We start from the raw sequence: 9002 nt of genomic DNA, 5'->3' as shown, positions 1-9002 counted from the left end.
CTCGACGGTCCCTTGACTGGGAGGAGGCTGGGAAGGTGGTGGGACGCTCTGTTCTTGGCCTGGCTGGGCGGACGGCGGAGGACATGAGTGGTGGGGGTTGCTGGTTGTAGGTTGGTCGGGGGCCGGGGGGCGGTGCGGGGGTGGTGGGGTGGGAGCTGGAGACCAGGGTGCAATCGGTGGTGGGGTGGGCGGGGCAGCCGCACAGGGTGCAGGCGATGGCGGTTCTGCCGGCAAAGAGCCGGCAGTACAGCTCGGTGTCCTGCGCGCCCCAATAGGTTGCCACGTTCCACTGCTGGAGCCGAGCTGCCGCCATCGCTGCGAACTGCCGGTGGTACTGGAAGTACGCGGTGCCCCCGAAGCGGACGGCCATGTCCATTATTATCTGGACGTAATCGTCCAGCTCCTGCCTGCGGGTGGGAAATAGTGAACAGATTATGTTGCGGAAAAGGGAAAACGCCAGAACAAATTCGGTGGGTGTGAGCACGGTGTGTAGTGGTGAGGTGTGGAGGTCACGGAGAGTAATGGATACCCCCCCGCAGTCGACGGTTCTGGGTTGGTGGGTGGCGGCGGAGGGCTTTAATAGGGAGGCTAGGTCGATGTCCATACCCTGGAAAACAATGTCGCTTTAGGAGCTGCTCTGGAAAATAATACATTTTTTGCCCGTAGGGCTTTCTGAAGGCCAATTACGGTCCATTCCGAAATGGGGCGGACCGGAGGGTTGACTGACCTGGCTGGAGTCGAAGTGCGTTGACTGGCACGGGTGGTGTATGGCCCGGCGGGGCAGCTGGCTGCGTGGCGAGCGCGCTGGCTGCGGCTCGTTCGAGTGGTGGGGGTGTGCGGGGGGTTCTGCGGTGTTGGTTGGTGGCGGAACTCGACCGGGGTTCGGGTGAGCGACCGACTGACTGGGGTTGAAGTGGCTGAGCGCAGGCGGCGGCTGGATGTTGCTGGTGATGGAGTTGGCGGGACGGGAGGGTCTGGGTTGTCGAAATCCTCCTCGTCCGAAGCCATGACTTGGAATGAGTCTTCGTTGTCCATGGTTTGCAGGTAAGTAGAAATACTTTGCTGTATTTGTCTTCGTTCGCTTTATGCGTGTGTGCTCATGCGAGAACACTGAGCATGAATGAGAGCGGGCATGGCGTGGTATAAATACAACCCTTGATTAGTTTGGTAGGAGGAGATAAGGGAGGAGTTGTTATCAGCGCCATCGCAAGCAGGTGAGCTTGGGAGGAGTTGGTGTTGGCCAGATTGGAGGCGATTAGGAGGGGGAGGAGATGTTATCTGGTGTGGTCTTCCCTCCCGAACTTACATTGTACCAATTGCATTTAATGTAAATTAACTGCAGGTGGTCAGATTAAAGACCTTTGCTGCGGTCATTTGTTCATGGAGACAAGGCAACACACACACACACACACACACACACACACACACACACACACACACACACACACACACACACACACACACACACACACACACACACGCTCTGTCCCCTTCCCACCTCAGCCAGCTAAAGCAGGCACACTTGAATTTTCGTAGGAAATTTGTTTCTAGTGAATAGGTTACAATGTACATGTTTGAACTGTAGACCAAATCATTTCATTACAAAAATAAGTCACATCTTATCCAAGGGTTAGTTTAATTTATTACAAAATATTTCCCCATATAAACCTACAGCCTGATAAATAATTTAACACAGCAGATATTGGTTAACATTTTAAATGTTCTGCACATGAAAAATATAAACAAATGTGAGGAAGGTTCAGCGTCACCCTGTCTGTGTTTATGTTCCAACAACAATGTACATTGTCCCATTATGCATGCTTCAGTTCATTTGATTGACATTATGCATGCTTCAGTTCATGTGATTGACATTAGGACAAATGTGTAACTCTGGGTGGGCCTGTGCCTATCAGGTGCAGGTCCACCCACCGTAGATCCACCCCTGGTATTATCCCAGACCCAGTATCTCCTCCATGACCAACTTCTCATTTATGACAAGAGCTTTGTACAAGGTCTCTGCTGCTTCAGCGGTGGTCACACTGTCAAGGATCCTCCTCATGCTTTGTTGAGGTGTGGTCTCAGCTTGGACGTTGGCGGCCATTTCAGGAGGGAAGCCCTTACTTTGCAGATAATCAAGGATGGGACCCACGTTCTTCACTTTACTGACTAAAGCGTCCCGATTTTCCATCAAGAAAACCTGTTTGCCTTTATGCAAATCAAAGGATAACATACTGTAAATCTTAAGATTGTTAAGTTGAAAGAAAGGGAAAACGTATATATGTACATGTATATGTATATATGTATATATAAGACAATGGGTGTGTACCTGAAACAGAATGGCTGATGGGCTTCATTATCGTTGGTTTGATTTGTCCTGTGGATGACATGAAGTGAAAGCCTTTACTGCAGGGTTTACACACATGATTAATATTATATCTAAATATTAATCTTAATAACATCCTCTAATTATACAACATTATTTTAGTCATCAAAGTAGTGGCTGAATGCACAATTATGGATACAATAATAATAATAATAATAATAATAATAATACATTTTATTTGTATTGCACTTTACATTTGAAACAAACCTCAAAGTGCTACAGTACATAATAAAACAAGATAGAAAACCATTTGCAGAAATCAAAAAGTAAAAACAGTAAAAACAAGTTTTTGATAATACTGAATACAATGATAATACTGAATACTTAACTCAGATGTACAACTGTTGACTGAAACATGCAGGAGTCAATGACACTCATGTTTATGTAATTTATAAATGTAAATAAATTAACCATTAAATCAAGTTAAAGTCAGTTGGGTCTAAAGTCAATTGTGTTTTTATCGATGTCTAAAAGTTGAGTTGTGTGAGGAGATTGGAGATGGAGTGCATTCCGGTATCACACATGAAAATGCAATGCGTGACACCGGCATGCAACTTTTCATTAGCTTTGTTGCTGCCTTATCTCATGCTGCTGCTCCCCTTCTAGAAACTGCTGCTCACCCGCCATACACATTATCATAATAGTGAGACAGTTCTGCAGTTTTGCTGTGGAAACACTCACAGACAGAGATTTAGTGCATTTAAAGGTAAAGATGGGGGGATTCAGAAGGCCACGATTGGTAGGGGAAAAGCAACTTGCTCCCCCAGAATACCTAAAAGAGGAATCATTCATCGCCAAACCAAATGTGTGTATTTCACATTTCATATTGTTTAAATTATCGTTATACACATCTCTGACTTTTATCGGTAGATATTTAAATGTTGCAGCATCAATGTTTTCATCCTCTTACTCAAAGGACTAAGCTGTCTCCTGCACATTAAGAGGAGCTCCATGTATTCAAATACAATTCATTGTGGAATTAGGATCTGAGACACTGATCACTGTGTGCTGTTCAGTAGATGCTCCTAATAAACAGGCGAAAACCCAGACACAATTACAGGTATGTGCAAATGTACTTAATGTAGCTTAAGAAACATAATTGTACCTTTAACTCTGAGCTTGTGTCCATTCCACACCGGCTCACGCTCACCCTCAGGTCCTCGTAGCTCCAATGAGAAGTATTCTGTCTTCAAATCCATGAACACCTCAAATGTTGGCTGGTAATTATTCCCAAAGTCCAGATAATAAAGCCCAGCCTGAAGACACACATACATGTATTACTATTGCATTGGATTACTGTAGTAGTTGCAGTCATTTTACAGTAGTATTAGTAATAGTAGCAGTAGTAGCAGAAGTAGTAGGACTAGACCAACAAGTGTGTGATACCTTTGGTTGTGCTTCATGTGGAAGACAGTGCAGACTGTACGATGTGTGTGCGGTGAGTGAACATGTAGGTGTATTCATGATCCGTACATCCTGTTGATATTGTTTTTCCACCTACAATGACACACACTTTACCACATGGTTCCATCATAATGCCTGGTATAGACTAACTAGTCTGCAGACCATTATTTGTCACTGTTGATGGACAGTCTATTTTGACATGGCTCTTTAGTACAAGTTATGGACTTTGGCCTGATATTGGCTGTCAATGTGCCCAAACCTACAGACTAGCATCTCTTCAGAATCACAATCCATTTTATGTTGAAGTACAATACGTATGAAGATAATCAAACTTTAAGGGATGAGGCTACTTAGCATTAGATAACACATTTTACCTCTTCGGGATGCACATTTCTCGGCAGCAGGAATACATTCATCTCATATCTTTCACTTGGCGGTCGAAGGAACAGAAGAACTTGACCAACAATTTGTTTAGGTTTAGGGTTTAAGAGGTCGAGAATCCACGTCCACGTCAGCCCAAAGAGAGACAGGTGGGTCACATTTACAATCACGTGAGTCTGGGTCACTTTCAGAGGTTTTAAGAAGTGTATCCCCTCATCTGTGATGTTGGCCACACAAAGGTCATCACCTGTGAAAAGTTTTGCACATTTTACAGATATTTTACATAAAACATTTTGTTGTGAGGAGGATGTGAAAAGCAGACACAACACTTCCCAATGTGTTCTGTGTGCTGAGAGCTCGCCCACAGTACATAGTTTTACATTAGCTGGCTGTGTGTTACATAGTTTTACATTACGACTCTAAATCTACATAGTTTACATTACGACTCACCTCTACACAGTGGTGAAAGTGGTTGACATTTCTTGCCGGAACTGACACATGCACGCGCGCAGCGCGCGTGCATGGGTCCCGTGCGCGCGCACGCAATTTTTTTGCGTTTCGGGTCGAAAAATGTGCGGGTTTGGGTGGGTTTTGGTACTTTTTTTCCTTTACTTTATTTCGGTTTTAGGTTTAGGGTTAGGGTTAGGTTAGGGTTACTTTGTTTAATTCTCGTTCTCATAAATAAATCCTGTCCCTGGGCCCACCCATGGCTGCACCCCTGATACACATGATGAAAACAGAGCTATATTGTCCAACTTGACCATACTGTACAATATGTACATTTTCAAAAAGCCAAAGTTTAAATGGGGCTGAAGCGGTTTATGTATGTTTTGTCATAATAATTAAAATCCACAAAGTAACTATAGTAGTATTAAACTAAAGTTTTCAAATAATTGAGGTGGAGTAAAAGTATAATATTTGCCTATGAGATGTATTGGAATAGACATAAAAATATTGCAAATTGGAAATACTCCAGTCAAGTAAAATTACCTTAAAATTATACTGAAGTACAGTATTTGAGTACATGTACTTAGTTACTTTCCACCACTATCAGCATTAGATAAGATGAATTACTCACCTTCTGAAAAGATGAAAGAAAACACACTTTTGTTCCATAGCCCCACATTGTCTTGGTTTCAGAGATCATGGTTGTAAATATGTCGAACTTTTGCCACAAAGTATTTATATTCCATAATGTCCCATGACCCACGTCCGTGTTTACATTTTTTGACGATGCACGTTAGTGTGGAGCTGTGTTCCGTGAGCAGAAAGCTGTCAAGTGGCCTCCAGAAAATAAATCTGGTTTCCTTTCAAAACGATGTGCATTTCAGAATAAGAGTTTTTTTAAAACTCTATCCTTGTTTTGTTACAATTCAACACACGTTTTATTTTGAAATCATACTACTGGAAGTAGAAGTACCCAGGTAGCCTAGTTGAAACTACTTAACTTCACGCGAAAGCAACAGTTTATGCGGAACGGGGGGAGAAAAAAAAAAGAAGTCAGGGGAAATCACGGATCTGTGAGAGTGTCCCGTCGTACGCACAAATTAATGAATGGTTGTGACGCCCTGTATGTTAATCTGACGTTAGTAGATTATGTTTTATTCTTGAACATGGCCATGGGTCTCCTGGCAGGTTATTTAATATGGGATTTTCACAGCTGCCTTTGACTTTTTCTTAACGGAACGGCGTTCCGGGACCGAATCTTTTACCGGAACGCCGTTCCGGACCGTTCCGGCCCACTTTCACCCCTGCCTCTACATCTACATAGTTTTACATTACGACTCACCAGTACATCTATATAGTTTACATTACGACTCACCTCTACATCTACATAGTTTTAAATTAGCTGGCTGTGTGTTACGACTCGGCCATCCTCACCTCTTCATCTACATTTGGCGCTCACTCCGCGCTCATCAGCCGGTGTTGACAGCTCCACCTGCCTCTCATCTACGATCATCATCACACCTGCCCCTCGTCTCTAATCACCTCCACGCTCCACAACAACCTGGTCTGCACACCAACCAGGTCTTATCCAATCTTTACGTATGGTAAAGTTCAGCTACTCTACACTTAGCTTTCTAGTGTTGTAGCGCTTCCAGCCTGCTTAACCTTTATGCAGTTGCAGTGCGCTTGCTTCATTTGTTTATCATCGTGATAATTATGGCTGACTCAGCTTCTCCTCTCCACTACAGTACACTGGATCAGAGCTGAGCCGTGGCAGCCAGCGGAGCCACGCCCCTCATCTATCCTTTGTTTTTCACCATTTGGTCAACAGACTCACCATTGTGACCTTTAACCTTCGATCCGCCTCTTCCTTGCTGTGTGTCAGACACACTAAGTTTCATTCTCAGTACACAGAAGGCAGAAGTTGTTGATTTCAACAGATTTGTTATACAGAGTGACTTTGAACAAGAAACTTGAAAGTGATGCCTCACCAGGTGTGACGTCACAGTGTGGCAAGTGTAGCTGGCAGACAGACTGGTGAGGACACTGAATGTCAAACAGAGGACCTGCAGGAGTCCTTCTTGTTGACTGGAGCTGGTCCTCATCCCACTGAACAGTCCTGTAGAGGACTTCTCCTTCCCCTGTCGTTCCAAACGCCAACCCTGTCTTTTTGCACTGGAACAGCCCCGCCTCTGGGAACGTGAACCTGTGACACAAAACAAGCATTTATTTGTATCAAGATATGTTTGGGGCCTTTCTGCCTTTATTTAGTTACAGTGGACAAAAACAGGGAGAGAGTCGTGGAATTAATAACATGCAGCAAATCCGCCGTCTGGCTCGGGAATTGAACCCGGGACACGATGTCAGGCATCAAAGTCTGTGTGGTACGCGCCTTAACCACTTGACAACCGGCACCCCCAAAACCAACATTGATATCATCTATTGACTTCATGAGGTGTCACGTTGCCACATGTTGTATCCAGTTCATGTACCATCACAGTGGTTGGTTGAATAGAAACAACAGTGGAAACAGGAAGACTCAGCTGTGGTGAATGATCAGCTGATGTTCTCAAAGACACAACTTCTACATGTGGAGGAAGCTGTTGAGGATGACCTACCTGTATTCATTGGTTGTGTGTTCTGTGTGCACGATGGGGGAAAAACTGGTCTGAAAGATAAAAAGCAGGAAACAAACAATCAGTAACTTTCCTGATGTTCAGTCAGTGTGATTATTCTGTATGGAGCTGGTTTTACTCACAATGTCCATGGAATGATCAACCTCTTTCAAAGGCCATGTAATGGCAAAACACTTATTGTAATCCGCCATACTTAATCATGATACTTATTTCACGCCACAAAACTTTGTCCGTCCGTAACTGGCGCGCGGTTTACGGTTTACCGGCAATATATACATCAAAATGTGCGACTTGCCCGGGAATCGTGTGCTCGGAAGGGTTTTGCCGTTGAGCGTTACCATTGCGACGTTATTCGCAAAAAACTACCCATTTTGGCCGCACGCGGCGCCCCAAATGCTACTCCTCCCACACGGTTTACACGTCCCTGGCAATGTGCAGAACGACCGGGCCAACCAGGCTATTACTTGTATTGCCGTTTCGCGTTACCACGCCGACATAATCGGCAAAACCACTTAGCCACGCCCCCTATTTAGTCCCCCATTCAAACCCATGTTAAAAAAAACCTTTACAGGTCCGGTTCAGAGTGCAAGTTACACTGTTTAACACTGTGTGGTCCTTTCCTCTCCTCTCATTGGACACACGTCCAACTGGTTATCAAAGAGGTGGGTATGAGGTGGTCTCTAAGGAGTTAATATGTCACATCCATCACATAACTGTCCATGCGATGCGACCTGTTGGGAACTTGTAGATCTGCTATTTTCAAATAGCCAATAAAGCCAGATCTGCAAGCTTAACCGAATGACTGTTAAAGCAGTTTGTTTAAATTAGTTTATAAAATATTATATTTTTACAGGGATTATTTATTAGTGTAGTGTACATTTGGAGTGGATTATGTGTCCAGATGCCTGTCAGACAGTCAGACAATGCTGCTCCGCAGGTCTAAAAAGGAATAAACGGGCGCAGCCAACGTCAACAACTGGTCTCGACCAGACGTGAGATCTCAGCGTACGGTAGGATGAAGCCAACGTCAGGATATATTGATAAATGCCGAAAGTTGCGGTGATCTTGCCGTACGCCCATTATTTGGTCTGCACCGCGTTGATAAATGAGGGCCAGTGTGTGTGTGTGTGTGTGTGTGTGTGTGTGTGTGTGTGTGTGTGTGTGTGTGTGTGTGTGTGTGTGTGTGTGTGTGTGTGTGTGTGTGTGTCTATAGATGTATAGATAGATAGATAGATAGATAGATAGATAATTCCTGGTCTACTGTACATGCACACAACTATAATAATAGCATTTTATATAGTTGAGATTGTTGTTAAAATAGCTGACTTGTGAAGATATGTAGCTTTTTGGAATGGTCAGAATGAATGTGACATTAATGTGTTGTTACGAGACGTGGGTTGGGATAGATTTTTATAACTAAGAAATTAAAATGTGTCAGACTGATGTCAAACTGAAGTTTAATCTATGAAACATCTTCATCTCTCACACTCATCACATCAGTGTCTGCCTGGCTGGGAGCTATACTCATGGTGTCATATCCTGAAGAGGGCGCTGTTGGTCCAGGATGTGTTGTCAGCCAATCAGAGACCTTGGCAGGTGACCAGCAGTATAAACTTCCTGTTTCAGACGGTGTTCCACCACTCACTGGAACAGAAGACAACAGACAGCAAGACATTTACAATGATAATAAAAACACACCTGGATGTGAAAACCCTGCAGCCCAGCACAACATCTCTATGTTCCTCACATAG

General features: G+C 44.1%; 1 protein-coding gene across 1 annotated transcript; it reads right to left on the bottom strand.

The window, feature by feature from the left end:
* Window positions 1–1663: 1663 nt before the first annotated feature.
* Window positions 1664–7374, bottom strand: LOC311059986 (apoptosis-associated speck-like protein containing a CARD). Its single transcript, XM_084078114.1, has 7 exons — window positions 7234–7374; window positions 6607–6821; window positions 4162–4415; window positions 3770–3880; window positions 3489–3639; window positions 2327–2374; window positions 1664–2205 (listed from the first exon to the last, which is right to left on the bottom strand). The coding sequence occupies exons 3-7, from the start codon at window positions 4201–4203 to the stop codon at window positions 1949–1951; spliced, it is 609 nt and encodes a 202-aa protein (XP_083934240.1). The 5' UTR covers window positions 4204–4415; window positions 6607–6821; window positions 7234–7374; the 3' UTR covers window positions 1664–1948.
* Window positions 7375–9002: the final 1628 nt, after the last annotated feature.

Source organism: Gymnoscopelus microlampas, assembly GCF_963454915.1.
Source record: "Gymnoscopelus microlampas genome assembly, chromosome: 14".
Taxonomy (NCBI): Eukaryota; Metazoa; Chordata; class Actinopteri; order Myctophiformes; family Myctophidae; genus Gymnoscopelus; species Gymnoscopelus microlampas.
Note: the sequence above shows the minus strand (reverse complement) of the source record. Positions and strands in the feature narration are given on the sequence as shown.

Excerpts from the sequence above, each read along its gene's own strand:
- LOC311059986 (XM_084078114.1), bottom strand. The coding sequence starts at position 4,203 with ATGAATGTATTCCTGCTGCCGAGAAATGTGCATCCCGAAGAG. Across the intron at positions 3,640-3,769 it reads CACATGAAGCACAACCAAAG|GCTGGGCTTTATTATCTGGA; the intron begins GTATCACACACT and ends GTGTGTCTTCAG. Across the intron at positions 2,375-3,488 it reads ACACAAGCTCAGAGTTAAAG|GACAAATCAAACCAACGATA; the intron begins GTACAATTATGT and ends TGTCATCCACAG.